This window comes from Dermacentor andersoni, chromosome 8 (genome assembly GCF_023375885.2).
Source record: "Dermacentor andersoni chromosome 8, qqDerAnde1_hic_scaffold, whole genome shotgun sequence".
Classification (NCBI taxonomy): Eukaryota; Metazoa; Arthropoda; class Arachnida; order Ixodida; family Ixodidae; genus Dermacentor; species Dermacentor andersoni.
Window position 1 is genome coordinate 122,414,838 of NC_092821.1, and position 27,733 is coordinate 122,442,570.

The window sequence follows — 27,733 nt, forward strand, 5'->3', positions numbered from 1 at the left end:
TGGCGCTTCATTCATGCCTAGCAATATCACTAGAGTGGTTGTGCCCTTCCCACTTGCCGAAGATCAGAATGAAAAGAATCAAATTGAGAAGTTGAAGGACAAGTACAACGGAATGCACAAGTCGCTTAAGCACACTCAGTAGGACAATATACATCAGCTTGGTGTGCATTTAGTGTGCAAGACGACGACCACTACATGGAGATTCTGTGCGCTGGTGTATCTAGACCATGCATTCTGTATAAACGAACACCTGCCCAAAAGTGGGTCAATCCGTTTAATGTGTGTATAGCTTTGGTTCTCGATTCCAACATGGATTTGCAGGTGATTCTCGATCATTATGCTTGTGCTACGTACGTGGTTGACCACGTTAATAAGGCTGATAGAGGCATGCCTAGCTTGCATAAGGCTGTCCACGAGATGGTCCAAGAACAGTTAGACATGCATTATCCACAGATACATGAGGTGCTTGGGCTTAACATGCTGAAGGCTGTAGAACTGTCATCTCAAGAAGCTGCTTGGTTTCTCCCAAGACAGAAAATGTCTGAAAAGAGTCATGAAGTTGCCTACATACCGACGTGCTACCCTGAAGAGAGGGTTCGCATACGGAAGACAACCAATGAGCTTGTCAATCTACGAATACGTGAATACTTTGTTTAGCGCAAAACAACAGACACAAGAAAGACGACAGGACAAGGTGCTACTCTCAACTGACATCATTTCATTGCGTCACTCCTTTAGAGACAGCTTTATAGACAAAGCTTTATAGACAGCTTTATAGACAAAGTATTCATGGATTCGCACCAACTAGCCCGCCAACGCATTGTGTTGCCAATCTACCTCCTTATTCTACCGACGTGAGGAAGGAGAATGTCATTGAAAAAAATGAGAAGAGACCCCATAGAAATGCAGAATGTATGCCTGGCTGAGTTTATGAGTTCGTACACTTACAATAACCGTCAGAAAACCTACGTTATGCACAGGAAAGATTTTGTCATTTGCTACAGACATTACTTTAACAACACCTGCATACATACCAGATGGTGCATTGCAGATCGACGGAAAATAAGCGCACTGGAAAACACGCACAACAGCTGAAAAAGAGACAGGACAGGCGCTCGTGTGTTTTCCAGTGGGCTTATTTTCCGTTGATCTACAGACATTACATGCAAGAAGATGTCATGAATTATTAACGAGAACAAGTCATGCTCTTCATTCCATTCCGGAGTGAGGCAATTGAGATTCTGGATGGAAATGCTTTTCTTCAGACTTGTAGTGAAAAGGCACAATTTATTGTCACTTGCAAAATAAGTACATTTACGATGCAGGTTGTGACGCCATGTATGAGCTTGCAAAGAGCACTGATATACGGCAGCATGGGGAATTTGTCGACACTAAAGAAGTTCGGAAGAAAACAGCAGTTTACGATAGGTAGCGAGGCACTGGAAGTGGTAAGGGAATACATCTGCTTAGGACAGGTAGTGACTGCGGATCCGGATCATGAGACCGAAATAATAAGAAGAATAAGAATGGGCTGGAGTGCGTTTGACAGGCATTCTCAAATCATGAACAGCAGGTTGCCATTATCCCTAAAGAGAAAAGTTTATAACAGCTGTGTCTTACCAGTACTCACGTACGGGGCAGAAACCTGGAGGCTTACGAAAAGGGTTCTACTTAAATTGAGGACGATGCAACGAGCTATGGAAAGAAGAATGATGGGTGTAACGTTAAGGGATAAGAAAAGAGCAGATTGGGTGAGGGAACAAACGCGAGTTAATGATATCTTAGTTGAAATCAAGAAAAAGAAATGGGCATGGGCAGGACACATAATGAGGAGGGAAGATAACCAATGGTCATTAAGAGTTACGGAATGGATTCCAAGGGAAGGAAAGCGTAGCAGAGGGCGGACGAGTTAGGTGAGCGGACGAGATTAAAAAGCTTGCAGGGACAACATGACCACAATTAGTACATGACCGGGGTAGTTGGAGAAGTATGGGAGAGGCCTTTGCCCTGCAGTGGGCATAACCAGGCTGATGATGATGATGATGATGATGATGGGTGTGCACGTTAGTTGGTCTGCTGTGAGCCGAGCAGTGATTCCTTTGATGCTGACTACTGCCCAAGTGCCGAATTTGAATATATTTCAGTGTATTTTATTTTATTCTTATAAATGTTTGTGCAAGCCCACCTGTACTCATGAATAAACAATGCATGTTCACCCATGGAAAACTTTTTGTCACTGATGTGACTCCTAAAAAAGTTGTGGCAACTTTTTTGCAAGATGGGTCAGTCTCAAGATTATAAATGTGTAATAAACAAATTCGACCCTGGGGGGTCACATTTGGCAAAAAAAAGAAGGACCCTCAAAGGGGAAAAAAATTGGTGGTGCATCCATTCTTTAGAGATGATTGGTGACTTAAATGACATTAGCAATCATATGATTGGTGCAGAGTTGTTGCTTGTGTGATTTCATCATCATCATCATCATCAGCCTGATTACGCCCACTGCAGGGCAAAGGCCTCTCCCATACTTCTCCAACTACCCCGGTCATGTACTAATTGTGGCCATGTTGACCCTCCAAACTTCCTTATCTCATCTGCCCACCTAACTTTCTGTCGCCCCCTGCTACGCTTCCCTTCCCTCGGAATCCAGTCCGTAACCCTTAATGACCATCGGTTATCTTCCCTCCTCATTACATGTCCTGCCCATGCCCATTTCTTTTTCTTGATTTCAACTAAGATGTCATTAACGCGCGTTTGTTCCCTCACCCAATCTGCTCTTTTCTTATCCCTTAACGTTACACCTATCATTCTTCTTTCCATAGCTCGTTGCGTCGTCCTCAATTTAAGTAGAACCCTTTTCGTAAGCCTCCAGGTTTCTGCCCCGTACGTGAGTACTGGTAAGACACAGCTGTTATACACTTTTCTCTTGAGGGATAATGGCAACCTGCTGTTCATGATCTGCGAATGCCTGCCAAACGCACCCCAGCCCATTCTTATTCTTCTGATTATTTCACTCTCATGATCTGGATCAGCAGTCACTACCTGTCCTAAGTAGATGTATTCTCTTACCACTTCCAGTGCCTCGCTACCTATCGTAAACTGCTGTTCCCTTCCGAGACTGTTAAACATTACTTTAGTTTTCTGCAGATTCATTTTTAGTCCCACCCTTCTGCTCTGCCTCTCCAGATCAGTGAGCATGCATTGCAGTTGGTCCCCTGAGTTACTAAGCAAGGCAATATCATCAGCGAAGCGCAAGTTACTAAGGTATTCTCCATTTACTCTTATCCCCAATTCTTCCCAATCCAGGTCTCTGAATACCTCCTGTAAACACGCTGTGAATAGCATTGGAGAGATCGTATCTCCCTGCCTGACGCCTTTCTTTACTGGGATTTTGTTGCTTTCTTTATGGAGGAGTACAGTGGCTGTGGAGCCGCTATAGATATCTTTCAGTATTTTTACATACGGCTCGTCTACACCCTGATTCCGCAATGCCTCCATGACTGCTGAGGTTTCGACTGAATCAAACGCTTTCTCGTAATCAATGAAAGCTATATATAATGGTTGGTTATTTTCCGCACATTTCTCTATCACCTGATTGATAGTGTGAATATGATCTATTGTTGAGTAGCCTTTACGGAATCCTGCCTGGTCCTTTGGTTGATGGAACTCTAAGGTGTTCCGGATTCTATTTGCAATTACCTTAGTAAATACTTTGTAGGCAACGGACAGTAAGCTGATCGGTCTATAATTTTTCAAGTCTTTGGCGTCGCCTTTCTTATGAATTAGGATTATGTTAGCGTTCTTCCAAGATTCCGGTACGCTCGAGGTCTTGAGGCATTGTGTATACAGGGTGGCCAGTTTTTCTAGAACAATCTGCCCACCATCCTTCAGCAAATCTGCTGTTACCTGATCCTCCCCAGCTGCCTTCCCCCTTTGTATAGCTCCCAAGGCTTTCTTTACTTCTTCCGGCGTTACTTCTGGGATATCAAATTCCTCTAGATTATTATCTCTTCCATTATCATCGTGGGTGCCACTCGTACTGTATAAATCTCTATAGAACTCCTCAGCCACTTGAACTATCTCATCCATATTAGTAATGATATTGCCGGCTTTGTCTCTTAGCGCATACATCTGATTCTTGCCAATTCCTAGTTTCTTCTTCACTGCTTTTAGGCTTCCTCCGTTCCTGAGAGCTTGTTCAATTCTATCCATGTTATACTTCCTTATGTCAGCTGTCTTACGCTTGTTGATTAACTTCGAAAGTTCTGCCAGTTCTATTCTAGCTGTAGGGTTAGAGGCTTTCATACATTGGCGTTTCTTGATCAGATCTTTCGTCTCCTGCGATAGCTTACTGGTATCCTGTCTAACGGAGTTACCACCGACTTCTATTGCACACTCCTTAATGATGCCCACAAGATTGTCGTTCATTGCTTCAACACTAAGGTCCTCTTCGTGACTTAAAGCCGAATACCTGTTCTGTAGCTTGATCTGGAATTCCTCTATTTTCCCTCTTAGCGCTAACTCATTGATCGGCTTCTTATGTACCAGTTTCCTCCGTTCCCTCCTCAGGTCTAGGCTAATTCGAGTTCTTACCATCCTGTGGTCACTGCAGCGCACCTTACCGAGCACGTCCACATCTTGTATGATGCCAGGGTTAGCGCAGAGTATGAAATCTATTTCATTTCTAGTCTCGCCGTTCGGGCTCCTCCACGTCCATTTTCGGCTATCCCGCTTGCGGAAGAACGTATTCATTATCCGCATATTATTCTGTTCTGCAAACTCTACTAATAACTCTCCTCTGCTATTCCTAGAGCCTATGCCATATTCCCCCACTGACTTGTCTCCAGCATGCTTCTTGCCTACCTTGGCATTGAAATCGCCCATCAGTATGGTGTATTTTGTTTTCACTCTACCCATCGCCGATTCCACGTCTTCGTAGAAGCTTTCGACTTCCTGGTCATCATGACTGGATGTAGGGGCGTAGACCTGTACAACCTTCATTTTGTACCTCTTATTAAGTTTCACAACAAGACATGCCACCCTCTCGTTAATGCTATAGAATTCCTGTATGTTACCAGCTATATTCTTATTAATCAGGAATCCGACTCCTAGTTCTCGTCTCTCCGCTAAGCCCCGGTAGCACAGGACGTGCCCGCTCCTTAAGACTGTATATGCTTCTTTTGGCCTCCTAACTTCACTGAGCCCTATTATATCCCATTTGCTGCCCTCTAATTCTTCCAATAGCACTGCTAGACTCGCCTCACTAGATAATGTTCTTGCGTTAAACGTTGCCAGGTTCATATTCCAATGGCGGCCTGTCCGGATTTATACGATGAATAATGTGAAAAGTGCACTTACCCAGTAGCACGTACCCTGTGACCCCAAGTGGTTCAGTGAAGAGCAGCAGGTACCCAGTGCGGCTGCGGAGCACCTGACAAAGGCGGCGGTCAGACCTGCAAAGCAGCAGCGGGTGCTAAGGATCTCTGGATCTGGACAGGCTGCCATTGGAAATTGAACCTGGCAACATTTAACACATGAACCCTCTATAGTGAAGCTAGCTTAGTGGCGCTCTTTCAGTAGGGCATGGCCCGAGATGTCATCGGCCGTAATGAGTTTATAAAAACGTGAAGCTTATACGGAGCAGACTAATGGCCACATCCTATGCTGCAGAGGTCTAGCAGATAAGAGGTAATACTATAGGGTAGGATTTCTAATTCATAAGGACACAGCAGGCAACAGTGATTAATTCTACAGTATTGAGATGCATGTAAATAGTTTGTTATTGGTGAACGTTTTTCACAGGCCAATCTATGTTACAATGTTGTCGTATGTTGTCACTCAGCTTAAGGCACACCTTCCGGTATAGGAAGTTTCTCGAATGTTATCGCTGGTTCTAACCGTTGTCTGTTCTCATCAAACCTTGTCTAATTAGATTGTATGTGCAGCCCAAATTGCGTACTACCTTCTGGTAGGCATGAAGGCACCAGCAATTACGCTGGAACATTTGACGAGTCATATATAAGCGCCAATGCGCTTGACTTGCATATCAGATTTCGACGATTGTTGAGCGTGCTTGCTGCTATCATTGTGTTGAGCGTTACTTGTTTTGCTGGGCCTGGTTTGCCCAATACGCTGTCACTGCTGTTCAACATTACTTCAATGCGACTCTATTAATAAAAGGGTAGCAGTCGTAATAAAACTACATACATACATACATACATACATACATACATACATACATACATACATACATACATACATACATACATACATACATACATACATACATACATACATACATACATACTACATACATACATACATACTGCTAACTGGGTGAAGTTCTTAAAGAATGCTATTGCATTAAAAATGAACTTTGGCAAGCAATGTAATGTGTTTAGTAGGTAACTGGTGGTCTATCGGGGCTGCTGAATGGGTATCAATTCAACTGATGTGCAATCGTGGACAGCAGACAATTAGGTAGTGTGAAGAAATAGAAAATTTGCAAGCATAGGATGGTATCAGCTGGCCCAAGACCTGGGGCAAGTGGGGATCCCACAGAGGACATTAAATAGTCTGATGGCGATGAACTTAGCATTTTGCAATCACTTTGCATTATTTAGACTCCGGCAATAGCTTTAAGATGTATGAGGTGAAAAAGAGTCGGGGAGACATTCTGTTGTCGTAAACCTTGCACAGAAAAAGGTTGCCCTGTTTTTGAGTATTCACTGTGGATTGTCCCTTGTTACCCTTTAGGAACACTGAACCGAAAAGGTTATGTTGTGTTCCATGGCTGCGCATTGTATAGTAGTGCCCTGGCATTTATTCTAGTGTTGGATTTGCCACTTGTTATCGATGCTATAACAGGACTGCAATCACTTCAATTATTTTCTGCAGGCCTCAAAAATGCAATGAGCCTAGCTGAAAGTATCACCGCCATAACGGCTTGCTCCGGCCCTTCCAAGGCCATCGGTCAGGTTGAGGTTGGCACGCAGTGCAGCTTCCCTCTGGCTGACAAGTCTGTTTGGTGCTGCTTCAGAGCAGGCAGCGAGTCAAGGAGCGTGCAGACCACAGAGGCTGTGGATCATTCAAGCTCCTCTTCAGGTGGGCAGTGACCGGCACTTCTCTTGCACTTGCTTGCTTGTGTGGGTTTGTGGTAAATAGCCAAGTCTGCCTAGCTTGGTACAACTTGCTCAGGAGTGTATGACACTGCTATTGAGGACATATTACCTTGTTTGTGATTCTCGTCTGCATTCTGATTGGGGGCAAAATGAAAGAATACTGTTCTACTGAGAACATTGAATCACCTTACGTGGTAGAGCTTAATCCAGAGCCTTCTTTGCCTGGTGTTGTAGCCCTTACGTTGCTTTACGATAATGTCAAACCCAGTGAGTCTCTTGGTTATGCCTAAATTAGTATATTACTGTAAAAACATGAATATAGATCAATGTGGAATGAAAGTTGACCCCTGTGTCTGAGGTGAATAAAATTAAAACAAAATTTGTTAATGCAGTTGAGTTCGAAACATGGTTCGTTTTATCAATGTGTTCATTCATTGACAAGAGGCAAAAAATGCACTGGACTGTTGGTATTCTTGTTTTTAGTCATGACATTCTGCAGCACATGACTAAGCCATACTAGGCATACGCAACACTACTATCATGCAATGAGCAATGGCGTGCACTTCAGTACCTGAAGTGCACGCCAGTTATCATTTCAGCCGACCTGTAGTTGTCTTCAGGTGACTGCTGGCCATACACCCATTTCGATCCTCTCCTGCGATAAGAGCTTCGGGATTTTTGTGCAGTGTTTGCAGACTGCAGTGGCTGATGAGACCTCTCCCATACGATCATTTTATCCCAGTGGATAGTTGTTCTTTCGCAGCACTCTTGTTGCAATGTGCTAAACCTCGTCCACCTATGCCAATGCGAAAAGTCAAGCCTTTTCACTTCGAGAAGCGAGACACTAGTGAACAAATTGAATTGCCTTTGCAATGAATTGAGTCTGCTGCTATCAGTAGAAACCGTTCACGGTGCTCACAGAGAAATTCCACCACAGTGTCTTCAAGAAGAGTTCACTGTCAACAGGGCAGCTGTTGTGCAACAAAGCTTCCAGTGAAAACCAACGTTTACACTGTTTCTATGTATTTCTATTCATAGAAACCAGACAGTGCGCTGCCACAATCCTACTGTACGCTTCCACCTAATTTACCACATTGCTTGCAAAGGCAGTGATAAACTCAAGTTTAGAGATGTTATTTTTTGCACATTTGCACAAAGTTTGAAAAGTTGGTGTGTTGGCCACAGTAACGACAGAAATGGTGACGCTTTCGCCATTTTGACAACTACAAACAAGCGCACTTCTTTATTTTAATTCAAAGCATACGTGGCAAACACAGGACGATTGTGCTGAAGGTATTTTCCAACACCTGACCAAGGCCCAGCCTCTCCTTGGTAGTTCAGTCGCATGCAGTTGCAGCATAAGATTTGCAAAATGGTTTATATTATGTCTATTAACACTAAGTGAAATTTGAATAGTAATTTGAAGGGTAATAATAATACAGTTGCCGACTAATTTTTTCGGACACCCGATTTTTCCGGACCTGCTCGAATATTCCGACTCTGCCAAGGCACTGCAATGCGCTCCATACAGTCATTGTACAACAATGACCATAGTTTGGCATGCTTCAAACTCTTTTCGTTCAATTTTCCGGACTTTTTCCCTTGATCGCACATAAAAAGCTACCGAAAATGCAAGCAACATTACCATGACTTTCTTTTTCTGTAGCCTCAAACCCGCATTGCATGCATCGCGCATGCTAGTTCAGAACTACTGTTTCTGGTACAATCTCAATAGCAGGCACAACTTGCTGCACCCTCCCACGAGGCTTCACACTGTTGTTGCTGTTGGCACTTGTCAGTTGCATATGGTAATTTGTACTGTTTGTATCGCCTCTAGTGCCCATTGTGATTTGCTTCAGCTGCATACTGCAATGCTAGGCTCAGCCACTTAAACAACCAATTGTCTGCAGTGGTTTCATCGGCAGCTGCTACCTATGGTTCCGACACCACCTTCGTCGTCCGCCTCCAACTTGACAAATGCTTTGAAGCGAGGAAATTATAGGATATTGACGATGGCAAGTGACGTTATCATGTTATCAGTGACGTTATCAGGCAAGTGCAAAGTGGCCAATCACAAGTGGACGTCTTGAAGGAATTTGAAATCTTGAGCCAAACAATGTCAGAGTATATTTAGAAAACAAGGTGAAGATTTTATAAGCCGCCGAGGAACCTGCTGGATCCCGACAGAAGAATGTCAGCCAAGGTGTCCACCCAAACCTTCAGGAAGCTATTCTGATGTGGCTGAAAGCCATGATCACCAAGCAAGTGGCGATGTCAATGATGTTTTAAGCCGAAAGGCAGAAACCCTCGTACTTCATATGAACATTGAGGGTATTAAGTTTAGCGATGGCTGAATCCTAATTGTCAGTGTCGGATATTGATAATGACACTGACCCCGATGCTTACCCAAAGTGCTCTATCATCGATTGTGTTGCTCATTGGTTTCATGCATGCTAAATTATAACCACCAGTGTTCGCGCAGCAGCTGGACACGACGCACGCTGCACTTGCAAACCTGAAACTTTTGTCAAAGTGTTTCAGAACTTAACGCTTGACACATTGTTTAGAGGTATAAATAAATATTTCACTTTTCACAGCCTGCTTTCTTCAATATTGATTTTTTACTGCAAGTGGCAAATTTGGTTTCGGAGCTACAAAGGTATGTTTGGCAGCTTTTTTTTTTTATGGCAGTCCAGGTATAGCAATGATCAGTTATAACGATAGGATTTTTCATTCTTCTTCATATGCTTATAAGTGTACTGTACCGTACATTCATATTGTACAGGAACTTCACTGAAAAATAGAAGTTACCAACTTCCGGTGCTTTAAATGAACCATTTGCTGCTCCGCTGACACTGCTGGAATTAAACAGAGCACCTTCTGCCAGCAAGAAAACGGCAGCGGATCTTGACCGCACCCACTATTCAATGCTTGCCCGCTTATCACAAGCATACGTAGAGGCTCCGCTGGAATTTTTTAACATGGTTTAGGAAATGGTAGTATTGCTGAAAGCAAGGAAAAACAATAATAATACCGTTCTTAAAAAGCCAGAAAACTCCCGATATCCTCCAGCAGCTACAGACCTATCATTCTCACTCGCTGTTTGGCAAAATCCTATGAAAGTATCCTGAACACGAGGTTAACATTTACCCTGATACACAAAACCTGTTGGACAATCATCAATGCAGGTATAAAAAGGGTTGTTCAACAACTGATTCCCTTGTTTAATTAGAACATGAAATACGCAATGCCTTTCAACACAAACGACACTGTCTCACAATTTTCTTTGATTTGGACAAAGTCTAAGATACCACATGGATATCTGGTATAGTGCAAGATTTGGCAGACCTAGGGATTCCTGGCAAGATGCTGAGATGTCCAGCAGACTATGTCCAATGAACATTTCAGGTGCATCTGGGCACAATCGTTCACACATGTTCATCCAGAAAATAGGCACCCGCCATGGTGGCTTAGTGGCTATGATGTTGTGCTGCGAAGCGGAAGGTCAAGGGCTCAAATGCCAGCCACTGCGGCCACAATTTGACGGGGGCGAAATGCAAGAAAGGCAATGTTCCGTGCATTGAGGGCATGTTAAAGATCCCCTGCTGGTCAAAAGTAATCCAAAGACCTCCACTGCAGTGTGCGTCATAATCAAATTGTTGTTTTGGCACACAAAGCCCCAGAATTCAGGAAACCGGTGTGCTGCGGAGTTGTATTCTAAGCAGAGCGTTGTTCGTGATGAAAATGAACTCAAGAAACAGAATTGTGCCATCCTCTCTAATGCATTCTTTATACTTCGATGATCCCCAATTTTCGTGCTGCACGTCGAACATGCTAACTTGCAAATCCCCAACACATTTCGGCAATGTGGGAAGGGCTTGTCCTTCACCCACGAGTTACCGTGTGACAGCTCACTGCAGCATTTAGATTTATGCCTGTTTTTAGGTGATCATGTATGTTGGGTGTAAGCCCCCAGGGCACAAGAGGCGCTGCTGCCATATGATTCTGTGCAGTCTAAGTTAGTTAAGCAGGGGATCGCTAAACTTTGACTGGGATCTGCTCTCAGGAAATTGTGCTCACATGCAATGCAGAGTGGTTTTAACAATCAGGTTCGGCGATTGGTTAATGCCGGATAACCTTGCGTGGTCATAACGAAAATAGCAGAGATCCTTCTGAATGAAACAAAAGCAGCCCGTTCCAGAGTGAACACCGGGCGGCTAAGTAGGACTCGTCCAGAAGTGCTGCCATATATGCATCGCCTATTCCGCAACCTGAAAAAGGTAGCCAGCAGGCACAACATGCCGATAATTTTTTTCTGCCCCGCACAAGCTGGCTGGGCTTTGCCCCAGAATCTCTTCTGAAAAGAAGAATCTGGAGGTTGCAGCCAAAAGTACGTTCAGGGGTATGTGAAATGTGCGGTCGGCATTGTCTATGAGATTTCGCTACCTAGTGGAAAGTCTTATGTTGGGCAAATCGGATGTTGTGGCAACGACCGCGCAAGGGAACATGAATTTTCAAGTAAAAGTAAAGGTAATGTGCATTTGTCTGTACGCTGTCAAGCTTACGTGTGTGTTCCAGATTTCCGAAAAATAAAGATATTGGGTAAAAGCCAAGGTACCATAGCGCGGGAGCTGATGGAAGCTTTCTATATATCTCTTAGAGAGAAGGCATGCGTAAGTGACACAAGTATTTCTTTAATAGATAGCGAGAAGTATTTTTGCGCGGCTTGCTCTAATCTGGTAGTGACAATGTGATTACATGTTTTGTACATGTGCGACTAAAGACAATGACAAGCGACGAAGAATAAAGTTAGTTGAAAGTTAGCTCTTGTCTGTGTCTCTTACTAAGTCCTTGTCTTGAATTCTGCGCAGTCCCTTTATTTCCTCACAGTATGAACCAACTCGCCTAACAATAAGTCCTAACAAATAGTTTTCACTTTGAGCAAAACTGAATATGTCGTCACACTTTGTTAAGCCTATAAGGACAACACTGGGTAAAGACCAGGCTGGAAAGTAGGTTTATCAAATAAATAATAGTGAGATCACTCAAAAAGAAGCTACCGTATTTTTGGCAGTACAACCTGCACCAAAAATAACAGTAAAGTTGGTGCTGATTATGTGCAAATTTCGCTTTGAGGCGCAACTTCATGTCAGCGCAGCACGTGCTGCCGTGAAGCCACACTTCAGGACAATGTTCATCGTTCAAAGTTATCTCCTAGGCAACCCAATCCTCCTTCCTCTCTTTCACATTGAGGCTCCCTTCTCCCCTCCTTAATGGTGCCTCATTATCCTCCTCCTTAAGGGTCGGCAATTTGCACTGTGCCAGTCGGCTAATAGTGCATACAGCACTGCCAAATTAGAACTCGGATCCCGATAAGGTGTGCTCAGTGGCCCAGCAGTATCACCAAAAAGGAAGGAACAGAATCGCTGGCCGAAGATACGACATGGACAGGTCGTTCATCCCCAAGAGGAGACTGTTTTTGTAAACATTTCAGGCTTGTATGCGATTATCTCCTTGGCTTATACACACTTAATTTTTAATGCAAAAGCATTATATGCCCCATTACATGAAAATCCGGCGGTGGCGGCACCACCGAGCGGTCGTGCCAAAAGTGGCTGACGGTGCAAAGAGGAAAAACACGGGAAAATTGCTTGTACTGGTGTCAAATTTCTCGAGGAGGTTCCTGTAAACAAGGTAAATTAAGGGCTTTGAAAATAAAATTTTGGAATGGGTGGGAATCGAGTCCGGGCTTCCGAGTTGTGCGACACTTTTTCCGAGAGCATGTGGCTCCACCGTTCTGGTTGACCAAAGGGGTGTCTGGTGCACGCATCATTGTACGCCTCACGTCGTACTAAAGGTGTGGCCTAGTGCATGCATCATCGGGCACGTGACGGTGCAGCCAATGGAGAGAAGGAGGTGGCGCAGCGCCACAAGTGTATAAAATAAAAACCATTAAAGACCATTTGAACGCCGCTGAGCAGTCCTTCAAGTTATGAACTCCTCTCGGGCAAGCAAGCATGTTGAGACGCTTAGTGCATTTTGATTTGGCCTTACCAAGGCACAGTTAGAGTGCACACGAGAGCTTGTGTGGACAAGGAACATGAGGAAAAAAACATTTCTCCAGGGCAACTGTAATGCTTTCACATTCTGACATCTAAGCAGACTTGAGTGTCTCTGCCGAATTTTTTTTTATGTCTCAGAGGTATTGCATATTTCAGCTCAGGGCTATACTAAAGGGGGTTTACGTGTTGGGGTTTGTACGTGGAAAAATAGTGTATGTCCTAGCTGGCTCTTTAAAATGTCAACTTACGAAAATGTTGCCAAAGTTCGGCACGTAATCAAGAAGAAACCCATTGATGAAGTCTCGTACAAGAAATTTGTTGTGCCAGCAAATCCTAAGTTTTGCAAATGCCAAATATGGCCTTCAAATCTCAAGTGCTCGTTGAGAATCGGAGAGCAAGGTAGGTCGAAGCTTTTGGACACTGTCCTCTGAAGGTTGTAGAAATCCATGGAAGTCTTCAAACACTCCGGATTCTTGCACTTCGCAATTCTTTAGCTTTCTGAAAAATTATTTACATGGTTGGACTTCACAAATACAGTCGTGAAGCATTCAGATACAGAAATATTGAGTAAGTCAAAGAGGACCAGTAGGTGTCATTTGTTCCGTCATACCTGAAATCACCCTCAAGACCTTCCGAATGAAAAAAGAAAGAAAGGAAAGCTCATCATTAACTGTAGTGTGTATTTCTTTTTCGCATTTCATAATACTATACTTTTGTTTCATTTGTGCAGTATTGAGGCCTTCTATTTCTCCATCAACAGCCAACGGTGACAATTCACAGCAGGGACGCCTCTCCGAAGATCATCTCTGTCACTTTGAGGCTGATAAACTGTTTCGTCTAGAAGTACGTGCCAGGGTCCAGACAGATGAGCGTCTGTTTAAGTGCCATTTGTGCCCTCGAAGCTTCTCAAGAAGAGACCACCTGAAAAGCCATCTGTGCACCCACACAGGTGACAAGCCATGGCAGTGCCCTTCATGCCCTCAAAGCTTCTTACAAACGTCCCACCTGAGAGACCACCTTCGCACCCACACAGGCGAGAAGCCATTCCAATGCCCTTCATGCCCTCGAAGCTTCTCACGCAAGTGCAACATGAAGGAACACCTGCACACCCATACAGGCGAGAAGCCATTTCAATGCCCTTCATGCCTTCAGAGTTTCATACGAAAGACCCACCTGAAATTCCACCTGCGCACCCACACAGGTGAGAAGCCATGGCAGTGCCATTCCTGCCCTCAAAGCTTCTCAAAGAAGTCCAGCATGAAAAACCACCTGCGCACACACACAGGCGAGAAGCCATTCCAATGCCCTTCATGCCCTCGAAGCTTCTCACGCAAGGGCAACATGAAGGAACACCTGCACACCCATACAGGTGATAAGCCATTTCAATGCCCTTCATGCCTTCGGAGCTTCTCACGAAAGGCCCACCTCAAAGGCCACCAGCGCACCCACACAGGTGAGAAGCCATGGCAGTGCCCTTCATGCCCTGAAAGCTTCTCACATAAGTCCAGCATGAAAGCCCACCTGCGCACCCACACAGGCGAGAAGCCATTTGAATGCCCTTCATGCCTTAAGAGCTTCTCACGAAAGACCCACCTGAAAGACCACCTGCACAACCACGCAGGTGAGGAGCCATGACAGTGCCCTTTATGCCCTCAAAGCTTCTCAAACAAGTCCAGCATGAAAGGACACCTGCGAACCCACACAGACGAGAAGTGTCCTTTAGTGCTTGCACGGGTAGGACGCTTGCTCAGGATTTTACGTTAATCAATGCAGAATGTAAGTCGATCCTTGTGTTTGGGGTGAATAATGTTGAAACAAAACTTTGAATGGAGTTGACTACAAAACATGCTGTTTTATAAGTATGAGACAGGCGAAAACCGCTCGGGAACTCTTAAGATCATTGTTCTGGGACAGCTTTGAGCCACGACCTCCCACAGCATGTGACTAAGCAGGGCTAGGCATGCGCAACGCTGCCATCAGGCAATGAGCAGCATGTATTGGGCACCTGAGGTGCACGCCAGCTATCACTTCAGCCGACCTTTAGGCGTCTTCAGGTGACTTCTGGCCATACACTCGTACTGATCATCTCCTGTCGATAGCAACTTCAGCTTTCTTGCGCAGTGTTTGCAGACTGCTGTGGCTGACGAGACCTTTCCCGTGCCGCCAATTTATCCCAGCGGATAGTTGTTCTTCCACAGCACTCTCGTTACCATGTGCTGAAACCGCATCCGCCTTTGCCAATGTGAAAAGTCTAGCCTTTTCACTTTGAGAAGCGCATTTATAGCAGATTGACGATGGAAAAAAAGGCCGCCATTATCAAGCAAATGCAAAGTGGTGGATCGCGAGCGGACGTTACAAAGGAAATTGAAATCTTGAGGCAGGCAATATCAAACTACCTAAAAAAAGCAAGGTGAAGGTTTTAGAAGCCAGCGAGAAATCTGATGGATCCTGACAAAAGAATGTCCGCCAAGGTGCCCACCCACAACTTGATGACGCTATTCACATGTGGCTGAAAGCCATGATCGGCAAGCAAGTGCAGGTCTCCGGCGATGTTTTAAATCAAAAGGCAAAAACCCTGGCACTTCAGATGAACATTGAGTTTTAAATTTAGCGGTGGCCGGGTCCGAGATTGACAATGGTCCATCTTTGACACCGACGCCAATGCTAACCCAAAGTGCACCGTAGTCGATCGAGTCTGTCATTGATTTCGTGCACGCTAAATTATAGCTGCCAGCTGTTTGCGCAGCAGTTGCATGCGGTACATGCCGTAATTGTGAACCTGAAACTTTTGCAAAAGCAAGTGCCTTGCTTGACATGCTGTTTAGACGTATAAATAAACATTTTATTTTTCACAGCCTACTTTCTACAATGTTGATTTCTTTATCGCAAGTGGCAAATTTGGTTTTGGAGCTGCAAAGGTACGTTTGGTGGCCTTCCTTTCACGGCAGTTCAGGTATAGCGATGATCGGTCATAACGATCATATTTTTCATTCTTCTTGATATCATTATAAGTGGACTGCACTGTACATTCCTATTGTACAAGAACTTCACTGAAAAACAGAAATTACAAACTACCATTGCCTTAAATGAACTGTACGATGCTCCGCTGGCATTTCTGGAATTAAACGGAGTACTTCCTGCTGGCAAAAAAACGGCAGCAGGTCTTGATCGCATCCACTATTCAATGCTTGCCCACTTGTCACAAGCAAATGTAGAGGCTCTGCTGTAATTTTTTAACATGACGTGGAAAACAGTAGTAATGCTAAAAGCATGAGAAAGGCAATAATAGTAGCGTTCTTAAAAGCCGGAAAACTACCAACATCCCCTAGCAGCTACTGACCTATCGCTCTCACTAGCTGTTTGTCAAAAGCCTATGTAAGTATTCTGAGCATCAGGCTAATATTTACCTTTGCTATACAAAAACTGTTGGGCAATCATCAATGCAGGTATAAAAATTTAGAGCACACTTAAAGGGACCCTGAAACGATTTTGACGATTTTCTACAAACGTACTGAGTCGTTAGAGTAGGTCCTTCTGATCATAAATTGACACATCTAAGTGCTCCGCGTAAAGCGTGCAATTTATTATAAGGTTTTAAAAATGCACATCGCTGCCGATCGGAGCACGCTGCTCGGCGGAATTTTAAGCCGCCCCTACCCATATGACGAAAATCACCCATATGACGTCAGTGGGGCGAGCTATGCGATTGGTTGACCAGGGCGCGTGATCAATAATTTTTCCAACTTTATGGTAAACAAATGATCTTCGTAATAGTTGGAATGTTAGTTCATTTGTTTTTATAAACAGAAAGTAACATAAAGAGAATGCACAAGAACAATTTTTCAATACAATTAAGCACTTCCGGCACACAGCAAGTGTCGTCTGCTTGTGTTACAACGTACTCCATTTTGACGAGAGCTCCGCGGTCAGAGTCGGTCTCAGTCTTTTCGCGAGCACTATGATTCGACTTTGTTGCTTTGTGGACTGCAAACGTAGCGACTGGCAATATGTCAAGCTGCGACATCGTGTCCCTCTGCAAGGCAGCATACGAGCGAGCTGGCTGCTGCGCATCGGGCTGCCGCTATCCGATCGGCGCCAGGGTTTGCGCGTTTGTGGCCGTCACTTTACACCAGAAGATTACTAACGCAATAGCGTTTCGCGAGTCCGGTATTAGGGCAAATGCAAGCGCAAGGGGACAGGGTCTGGCCGCTTGACTGTGTCGTAACGGGATGAGCCATGGGATGAGCAGAATCGCAAATGCGAATGGTCTGCACGGTGCAGCCACCTGGTGGCACAGAGCTCAACCATACACAGTAGCAGTAACGAAGTGTATTCTTCTTTGGCTGCTGGTGTGTATTTTTCGCAGGAGTGTAATCATCAACACTTTGTTTTTATAAATGTTTAAAATGTTGTACATTTGGTTAGAGCATATTAGCGCTTTGTTTGGCTGGTTAAGCGCTGCGCCAACAAGTGGCTGGACCGTGCAGACCGATCAGGCCGCACGTACGTCTACGCTAAAGTTCCTTCATCAGCTTGAGTTTATGCCTCCAGTCATTTGCCGAAATGACCAGCTTGCCAGTGGTTACCGGAATACCATACACGTTCGGCGCTACGACAGAATGCTCACAACGCACGCTGCTTCGATAGCTCTCGCTTGGGTTCGACGGCCAAGCGGCTAGCGGAGAGGTTTCACGCGGGCGGGGGCGGGCTCCAAAACAACCGGAAGTGGACGATGTGACGTCGCATCGTGACGCGAAACCAGTGAAGGCGGAGCTTAGCCCCGATCGCTCGGTGAACGAGTTGAGGAGGAAAAGCATGACTAGGGAGGAGGGTAACTTCTAATCGCTTGTAGCTCCATTAATACGTAACACTTCACTTAAATTGTGGTGTGAATGTTCTACTTAAGCTGTACCCTACGCGTCTACAAAATTTGTCCGAACCGTTTCAGGGGCCCTTTAAGCTTTGCCTTTAAAAGTGGAATGTGATAGATTTCAAAGATCTCCAACTGCCTGTCATGCCTTCCGGCAACCACAGCTTTCTTTCGGATGTGCGGAAGTGAGCACGATGGTGTTGCTGCAAGGAACCAAGGGGGCCGCTCCACTCGAAAATAGGTTTGTGATTGTGTTTCTGCGTAACAGAATTAAGTTTTCTGGTATATTCAAATTAAACTCCGACGCGATCACGTTTGAAGGTTGTGTTTAGGACGTACTTTATGATTTTTCTGCTGTGTTTTACTTTGAGGAACTCAATTAGTTCACTAATACCTCTGCGCCATTGGGAGTGCCTGCGTGGTTGTGGCTTGGAATGATCTTTCGCTAAGCAACGTCTTATGCCGACATTGGATTTTTTTGCGTCACGGTACCCTTAATGTTATCGCGTTATAAGGGTTGTTCAATCACTGATCCCCTTGTTCAATTAGAACATGAGATACGCAATGCTTTCTACACAAACAACACTGTCTTACAATTTCCTTTGACATGGACAAAGCCTACGGTACTACATAGATATTTGATATCTTGCAGGATTTGGCAGACCTAGGGATTTGTGGCAAGATACTGAGGTATCCAGCAAACTTTATGTCCAATCGAACATTTCAGCTGCATTTCTATACAATGCTTTCACACATATTTGTCCACGAAAACAGCGCGCCGCAGAGTTGTATTCGAAGCACAAGACTGTTTGTGGTTAAAATGGGCTTTAGAAATAGAATTATGGCATCTTCTCTAATGCATTCTTTATACATTGATGATCTCCAACTTGCGTGCTGCCCATCAAAAATGCTAACTTGCAAACAGCATATTCAAACCATCTTAAATAAATTCATACCATGGGCAAATAAAAATGTCTTCCATTTTTCTACTGAAATAGCTCTTGCTGTGGTTCATTTGCAAAAAAGGGGTTTACAACGAGACCCTATCTTGAAACTGCATGAAGCCGTACTGCCAGACAAAAAGGCCACAAGTTTTTAGGGGTTTTATTCAATAAGAAGTTGAGCTTCCTAGCGCACAAATATAGTCTTAAGATTAAAGCAAGCAAGGCATTTAGCGTTCTCAATGTCCTTTCCCAGAAGCACGGGGGCTTTGACTGCCAATGTCTTCTATGTATCTGTCGCTCCTTAGCACGCAGCACTGTGGCTGCATAATTTACGGCTCAGCCAGACACTCGCACCTCCGGTGATTAGATGCAGTTCATAATCTAGGGCTACACCTAGCAACCGGTGGCCACAGGACAACACCTATTTCCAGTTTGTACTCGGAAAGTAATGAGCCGTCCTTGGAACATAGAAGAATGCAACACATGTTTACCTGCATTCTCAAAGTTCGATCATTACCAGAGATTGCAATAACATTATCACCTGCTGCGATACACGGCTACACTACGCGAACAAGCAGCATGCAGTTAAACCTCTCATACTTTAGTACAAGGAAAAATGAGGGGAATGCGATGTCCCTATGAAGAACATTCTGTTACTAAGAGGCCAGTCAGATTACCCCATTGGAGTAACTTCAGACAGTTCCTTGATATTTCGTTAACACACTTAAAAAGGGGATTACCTGTCGTGAACACAATACACCAGTTTAGCACAGTATAAGAAACATGCAACACTTACACCGAATTTTACATCAACGGGTCAAAGATGCGAAATTGTGCGAGAATCAGTGTCGTCGAAGGTACATCGGAACATACTATTCGGCTACAACAGTTTGTCTATGTTTTCTTGCTGAATGTCAAGCAGTGTGGACAGCAATGGAAAAAAAATTATAACAGGCAAACACTCCAAAGCAGTCGTTTATACCGACTCCTTGAGTGCACTAAAGGCACTTAATTTGCAATCTGAGCAGGATCCCTTCATAGACAATATTTTAAACATTTCACAAGTACACCAAGGCCCATCCATCCTCTTCTGCTGGGTCCCAAGCCATGTCGGGATTCCAGGAAATGAAAAGGCGGATGATTGCGCAGCTAAGGCAAAACACGAGACTATTTCAAATAGAAAGGTACCAGCTAGGGACGAACTTCAAGCTATTTGCGAAGCGCTGACCTTCAAATGACAAAGTGCATGTAGTTTGAGAGAAAACGACAAACTGCAACTTACTTAATCACACAACGAAATAAAGAAGAAAATGCTTCCGCGAATTACACAACTTACAAATACCGTTGCACCCCGCTTTAATTTTGGGAGATGAACCACTTGTGCCCCTTCAGAAGTCCTGAACTTTCTCGAAGAAACCGGTTTTATGAACAGGCTTTAGAGCAACACAGCTTTTGCAGCCTCTACCATTGTTTTGTGAACGCCTTGTGGCTGGCGCAGCACGGTCCAAGTCGCTTTTAGGCCATTAAACCCAATTTAACTAATTTTACCTGCTGTTGTGTTGATTTGCATTGCGGTTTGCAGAGGGAGAGGTTTGTTTAGATCATGCCTTGTCCGTTTCAGCAATCATTTGTCACAATCTTGTGATGGCGGAGCAGAGTGCGTGCCAAATAGTCTTTTCACTTTGTGCTAAACTGAAGATGTCATACTTGGTAAAGGGACACTACAGGCAAATACTAAATCAAGCTAAAGTGATAGATTAGTGCTTGAGAATCTCTACGGTGTCAATATTATTGCCAACAGAGCCTTAATAATCGAGAAACTGAGGTAAATGCAGGACATGATTAGAGACTTCCCCAGGACATTCAAGTACTTGCCCGATGACGAAAGTACTCCTCAGTCATTCTGTCACTAGTACTCGGCCACTCATTGCAAAAAACATCCTTGCGTTGTATTACAAGACGAAATAAAAAGCTACTTGTTCAGCGCCATTTCATCTTTAGAAAGAACTCACTGAAATTACTCTTGACAATGATGCAGGCGGTCGAAAGGTTTCGTTTTCACTCGACTCCGTGCCGCCCACGCTTTCGTGCTTTATGGTACTTTCGTACTACATAGTGCTGCATTGGTTTTGCTGGCTCGCGGAACTCGCACAAACTGCAAGTAGCAGAAAATTCAGCTTCTATGTGATGTCGCGGGATGCCCAAACGGTCTACGCCACTTGACCAAAAAGCAGCTGCAGCAGCAGATCTACCGCTCTGTCTTGGATCAGTACTGCTGTTTGTCAGGCACCGTTTTACTCGCTGACAGCAGCAAAGGGTGGTGATGGTGTATGCAACATCACCACTCCCCTGGTCGGGTGGCGAGGGATTTGAACTACGAAAAAGGTACTCGGACTCTTGAGATGCAATTTTTTCGCAAACTAATTCTTTTCTTGGAACGAAACAAGCGTTGCGAGCTTTCTGGAATGGTATTTAAACACTTCACGTTGACTTAGTACTTGCCTTCAGTGTCCCTTTAAGCCTATAAGGATGGCACTGAGTAAAGCCCTGGTCACCAAGTTTTCTCAGATAAAGAATGGTGAGATCACTCAAAAACAAGCTTTTGGGCATATAACCCACGCCAAAAATATAACAGTAATGTTGGGGTGCAGATTTGCAAATTTCATTTTAAGGTTATACTTGGAAAAATACAGTATGTCCTATTGACTCTCTACAATCTCAACTTATCAAAAAATTGTCAATGTTAGACATGTGGTACGAAGTCGTATATGAGAAATTTGTTGTGCCAGCGAATATGGCCTTCAACCTAGAGTGCTCGTTGAGGATCAAAGCGCAAGCTGGGATGTAGCTTTTTGACTCTGTCCTCAAGTGTCGTAGAAATCTGTGAAAGTCTTCAAACACTCCAGATTCTCTCTTCGTAATTATTTAGCTTTCTGAAAAATGATTTATACAGGTGGACTCAGAAACAATCATGAAGCATTCAGATTCTGCAATGCTGACTAAATCAAAACGGACCACTACGTGTCATTTGTTCTATCATACCTGAAATCACCCTCTAAACCTCTCAAATCAAAAAAGAAAGCTCAGCATTAACTTTAGTATCTGTGTTTTTTTGTTGCATTTGTGCAGCATCGAGGCCTACTTCTCCGGCAACAGCAAGCGGTGACAATACACAGCAGAAATGCCTCCACCAAGACCATCTCTGTGACTATGAGGCTGTTAAACTGTTTCATGTTGAAGCACATGCCAGGGTCCATACTGGTGAGCGTCCGTTTGAGTGCCATTTGTGCCCTCAGAGCTTCTCAAGAAAAGACACCTTGAAGAGGCACATGTGGATTCACACGGGTGAGCGGCCATTTCAGTGTCCTTCATGCCTTCAGAGATTCTCACAAAGGTCCAAGGTCAAGGAACACTTGCGTACTCACACGAATGAGAAACCATTTCGATGCCCTTCATGCCTTCAGAGCTTCTCACGAAATACTTACCTGAAAATCCACCAGCGCACCCACACAGGTGAGAAGCCATTTCAGTGCCCTTCATGCTTTCAGAGCTTTTCACGAAAGACCCACCTGAAAACCCACCTGCGCACCCACACAGACGAGAAGCCATTTCAATGCCCCTCATGCCCTCGGAGCTTCTCGCGCAAGTCCAACATGAAGGCACACCTGCACACCCACACAGGCGAGAAGCCCTTTCAATGCCCTTCATGCCTTCAGAGCTTCTCACGAAAGCCCCACCTGAAAGCCCACCAGCGCACCCACACAGGTGAGAAGCCATGGCAGTGCCCTTCATGCCTTCAGAGCTTCTCGCATAAGTCCAGCATGAAAGACCACCTACGCACCCACACGGGCGAGAAGCCATTTCAGTGCCCTTCGTGCCCTCAAACTTTCTCGCATAAGTCCAGCATGAAAGACCACCTACGCACCCACACAGGAGAGAAGCCATTTCAATGCCCTTCATGCCTTCAGAGCTTTGCACGAAAGTCCCACCTGAAAACACACCTGCGCAACCACACAGGTGAGAAGCCATGACAGTGCAATTGATGCCCTCAAAGCTTCTTGTATAAGTCCAGCATGAAGCAACACCTGCACACCCACACAGGCAAGAAGCCATTTCAGTGCTCTTCATGCACTCAGAAATTCTCACTGAAGAGTGCCTGGCACCAACACCTGACAAGTGACCGACCATACCGCTGTGCTGTCTGCTCCAAGTCATTTGCACGGGCCAATCACTTGAGCAGATAAGAAAACACAACACCGTGGTACTGTGGGGTAGGTTAATAGACATGGAGCGTGCTGCAAGGTGTCCTGCTGCATCAGGTAGCACAAGTGTCTCCATATGCTCTTAAAGGGGCCCTGGAACACATTTTCTGGGTCACCATATTTGCTCTAGATCTTTTCTCAGCGTGTCCTAACACAAAGAGCTAGCAGAAATGATGAACATCGACCCATACAAACCCATGTTATCGCTCATAATATATTCAAAATACAACCAAAATGAGAGTTCGTGCTACTTTGACTGCTGTCAGTTTAAGGAATGTTCCACAAATTTAGTTAGAAGCTTTCAGGGTCTATGTTCACAGGTGAGCTTCCACTGTTCTCAGCAGTGTGCACACACGTGTGCACCAGTGTGCACATACTAGTGTGCACAGCATGATAGGCGTTCACAGTAGTTGTGGTGGCTGATTGCCCAAGAAACCAAATTCTGCTTTACACGCACTGCTGTCAGTTCAGCCTGCGCATGCCCAATCTCTATCTCATTGTCTATGGGTACAAACATTTCAAAGGCGAGCTTCCTGCGATGGTATGTTGCCGGACATCCCTGCTGCCTAGGCCTAATCAGCGTGCCTCATTGGGAGTCGGCAACCAAAGTCGTGCTGTTGTGCCGAATCACTGCAACGATTCAGTGACTGTACGGCACTTCGAAAGTGAAGAAACCGCCTCAACAACAAACGGGAAGGCGCAGGTGGCTCAGGCAACACTCGAATGACAGCAGCTTGGGGTCACAGTCACCGTGTTTTCGATATTGCTTGCGCTCGAATCAGTGCAAGAAATAGCACAAGCTACTGTACGGCATCCGAAATTTTTATCACAATTCTACTTTAGTTCCATGGAGTTGATGGTGGTGCTGGGGGAAATTCGAATAATCTGGCAGATGTGAAAATTTAGTCAGCGACTTACTTTCCTCCATCACATTTTACTTTGTCTGCATCATGCCAAGTCCGTGGGTCCTCAGACTTTAACCTGTCAACATTCATAAATTTAAACGGATCCAAACATCGGGGTCGCATGCTTCGATTCTAAGATGCGCGTGGCACCTTGGGCTACATATTTTGCACTTCCGCAGCCTTAGAAAAACTTTTTTTTGCTTATAGTGCGGACATTTGCTATTCTGGTGACTTTTGCTATAAGCGGTCTGCACTGTGTTGTAAGGGTATAAGGATTATTATTATTCTACTATAACTATCAAAGTAACCTATCTTAACCATCTTGTGACTTAAGGGTTCGATCCGATAAAGCATGGTGCAATCAGGCAGTACTGTCTGAACATTCCAGCAACATTTCTATCATTATGGGTAGTCCACCTGGTATTGGCTGTCAAGAAATCAATGCATCAGAGGTTATCAACATTATAAGGCCCATGACATTACACAAGACATCTAGGCATGGTCAATGAGTAAACATAATAAAACTAACATTTTTATGCCCATCATTAGAAAAGATTTTTCATCACAAATTTCTCCCAGACATATCTGCTAAAGATAGGGTAATATTAATTTACAAAATCTGATCTGGAGACATTATACATCTACCATCTTATGACCCGTTATTTATAAACAAATCTTTTTCTTTAAAAGCACATTGTGAAACGAATCATAACATTTCTTGAGCATTATAACATAGTAACTCTCTAAAGCAACAGGGTATTTATAAATGTGAACTTATGTAGTGGAGCCGGCCATGCTGCCAAGAGAATCGGGCTTTCTTGGCTCTTAAAGCGATCACTTGTACTTTCCAAAGAGTCCTGTGTATGTGAATGAGCTGTTTGTCTGTTTTCTGGTGCTCTGTTTATGCTGTTAATAAACAACATTTCGTAACACACAGTGTAATGGCAGAAAGTTGCTAACCTTATGAGAACTAGGACCTGATCACTGTTTTATAATAATACCTGTGCAAGTGACTGTTCGTTGTACGAAAAGTATTCAATACTTGATTCCATTTGATTCCTTTGTCACACTGTTCGGATGTAAAAAATGACGGTCTGCACGCTTTTACAAAGTATGTATGTTCTGTAATGCATTGTAGTGCTTAATATTACATTACAGATGTCTGACTGATTTGCTTTCCAAGTTTTGTTATAAAATGCTGTGTGTTTCTTTGTCTTTCTTTGTGTAACATTTCTTCATAACCTGGACATTACACGGGTACAAAAAATTATGGGAGATAGAAAATTAAACATAAATATTGGTTTATCATGCTTTTTATTTGTGTGGAGTATTCTGTCGTTCTAACGAATTAAAAAATGAGCGATCCATCACAGTATTGACAATAACGAAGCAAATATCTGTTAGCACATGCCTGAAAGCATATATTTTGGTAGCAAAAACATCACATACAACCTCACAAACCGTGAAGTGGCTGTCGTGATGATGGCACAGAACACTGACAGGTGCACAGCTGGTGGTTTTAAGGGCTAGGCATTGTTACGATTGGCCTGCGGAGGCTGGCGATCTTCGGAGAAGCGACCTCCGAACCCTTCCCAGCCCACTGCAACGACTCGCTTTGTAAAGACAACAATGCGCCTCCTCGACAGCCCAATGGTGCCAGCATGTCTAGCCCTGTTTGGCAGACCGAGTAGTGTTGGTTCATTCGCTGTGGCCTTCACGGTTTGCTTGGAGCAAGAGAACTCCTAGAACAGGGTGTTTTGCAGTGCTTTCTCACGGGCCCCAGAAGTCGTCACAATCTATGGACAGACGTGGCGGCTAGCTGCGGGGTCAGCTCTGGGATCAAGAGGCGCCTGCTTGGGTCAAGACCCCTGTCTACGAGAACCCTCTCACCTCGGTGTGTTCAGTGAAACCAAAGTGCGGAAGTGAGTGTGTGGACTCTCCCCCTCAAAGGTGGGTCAACTACGACTATGATGGCTTTGGACGCTCCCATTGGACAAAGGTTTAACGGCAGTTTTTCCTCACCTAGGGATCTAAGGAGGACAGAGGGTTTTTAAGCAGCCGTGTACGGCTGCTGTGTGTGCTTTCTCTTTCAGTCATGCTAGACTGATGGAATGTAACGTTCTCCACCTCTTCATGTAGATATTGTAAATAAATCCCATATTCCTCGTTCTCGATGAGAACAAGTCCCTCCCTTCAACGTCCTCAGTGTGGATGAGTCGGGTGACGGCGTGGACCAGCTACCACTTATTTCATGCCTGACCCCAACTCTAACAGCGTGCACAATCGGGCTTTGGTAGAGACCCGCTATCCCAGCCTTGCGAGCTATGCAGCAGTTATCATTGTGGTGGCAAGATTATCTGCATTCTATGTGCTGTTCACTTTGAGGGCTAGGCCTACAGGATAGATTTCACTGAAGAAATTCGTATTCGCAGCCTTGCAAGCTTCGAAGTTGTCATTGCAATTGTTGTTCGCATTGATAAGCAGGTCACAGGCTGCCGTGAGGGCTGGGCTGACAGGCTGTCTCATTCATCTTCGGGAGCATCCCGGCCTTCCTGCTGAAGAGCAAAGTCGGACAGGAGCCGAAGGAAGCAGAAGGTGCTCCCACTTCACGAACTCGCAGATGACGCCTGCAGCCGCAGTAGGAGTCCTGGGTATTGTGGCACCAAATGTAAAAAGCAGAGACAGATGCTATGGTTACCTAGATCTTACTTTCTTACTGGAACTCTTAATGAAAACGATGATGATAGGTAAGAGATGTTAGTCTTCTTATGTTTGCAACAAGTAGCAGGGAATGCAAGGCAAGAAAACAGAAACATTAAGGGTCCTTTATGTACCTATTAAGTAAGGGACTAATCATTTAATCACTGGGGACTGTTGAGCTCGGAAGAGAGTGATCACTGGGGTCCACGGACCCTTGGAAGAGAAAAATGAAGGGGATAGTTGGAACATGGAGGAAAGCCACGTGGGAAGCAGGTCGCCCAGGGGTCTATGCTGAAGACATGCTGCCTGTTTTTGGAACCAGGCTGTTAAAACTTCACTGGATCAGGGCAACCAGTCAAGGCCTGGCCAACACATCGTTACAAGAGTATGCTTTGCAACTTTACCAGGCCACAGAATTCTGAAACAAGACCTGTGAGCGCCCATTTCTGTGGCCAGAACACAAGCTTACAAGCTTTGTGTCCGAACTTTCAGACAGCTGCCGCGCCAGGACACCTTCTCCTGGCATCCTGTTCAAGGTTCCCGATATGACCCCCCCATTCTTTGGCCAAGTGTGGACATTACGTTCATGATGTCTTGGACCCTTCAGTCAAGCCTGTAGCTGCTAGAGCTACTGCGTTGCTGCTTCCCTCATCGTCTCACCTTGCTGCAACGGTGAACTGTGTTCTTTGGCTGAACAATGTCTTTCTCATGCGATTTGTTTTGTACTATTTTATTTGTTCTAGTCTTTTGTTAATTCAAGTCATGACAAGATGTCTTACTCTTAGCTTGTTATTTAAGTCTTAACTATTTACTTTCCCTTCCATGTGTACATTAAATGTTTTGTTCGAGATATGCAAATGGCGTTATCT

General features: G+C 44.6%; 2 protein-coding genes and 1 long non-coding RNA gene across 8 annotated transcripts in view; 2 read left to right on the plus strand and 1 right to left on the minus strand.

Annotated features, from left to right (window-relative positions):
* Nucleotides 1-27,716, plus strand: part of LOC126529029 (uncharacterized) — a 76,722-nt gene extending 49,006 nt beyond the window's left edge. For 3 of the 4 annotated variants that reach the window (XM_072289875.1, XM_072289876.1, XM_055069575.2), the window contains 2 exons: nt 6,898-7,104; nt 13,914-15,215. In XM_072289875.1, the coding sequence (XP_072145976.1) occupies nt 6,898-7,104; nt 13,914-14,818 (1,112 nt within the window). In that variant the 3' untranslated portion in view covers nt 14,819-15,215. Of the gene's footprint in view, nt 1-6,897; nt 7,105-13,913; nt 15,216-22,126 lie in introns of those variants that run through there. The other variant, XM_055069576.2, reaches the window with a different exon arrangement.
* LOC140219863 (uncharacterized) overlaps nt 1-27,733 on the plus strand; it is a 478,555-nt gene that overhangs the window by 350,864 nt on the left and 99,958 nt on the right. The gene's annotated exons all lie outside the window — the stretch shown is intronic.
* The window catches only part of l(1)10Bb (BUD31-like protein), a 125,930-nt gene that overhangs the window by 60,017 nt on the left and 38,180 nt on the right, over nt 1-27,733 (minus strand). For 2 of the 3 annotated variants that reach the window (XM_072289885.1, XM_072289886.1), the window contains one exon: nt 5,373-5,453. In XM_072289885.1, coding sequence (XP_072145986.1) covers nt 5,373-5,453 — 81 coding nt within the window. Of the gene's footprint in view, nt 1-5,358; nt 5,454-27,733 lie in introns of all 3 variants that reach the window. The other variant, XM_072289887.1, reaches the window with a different exon arrangement.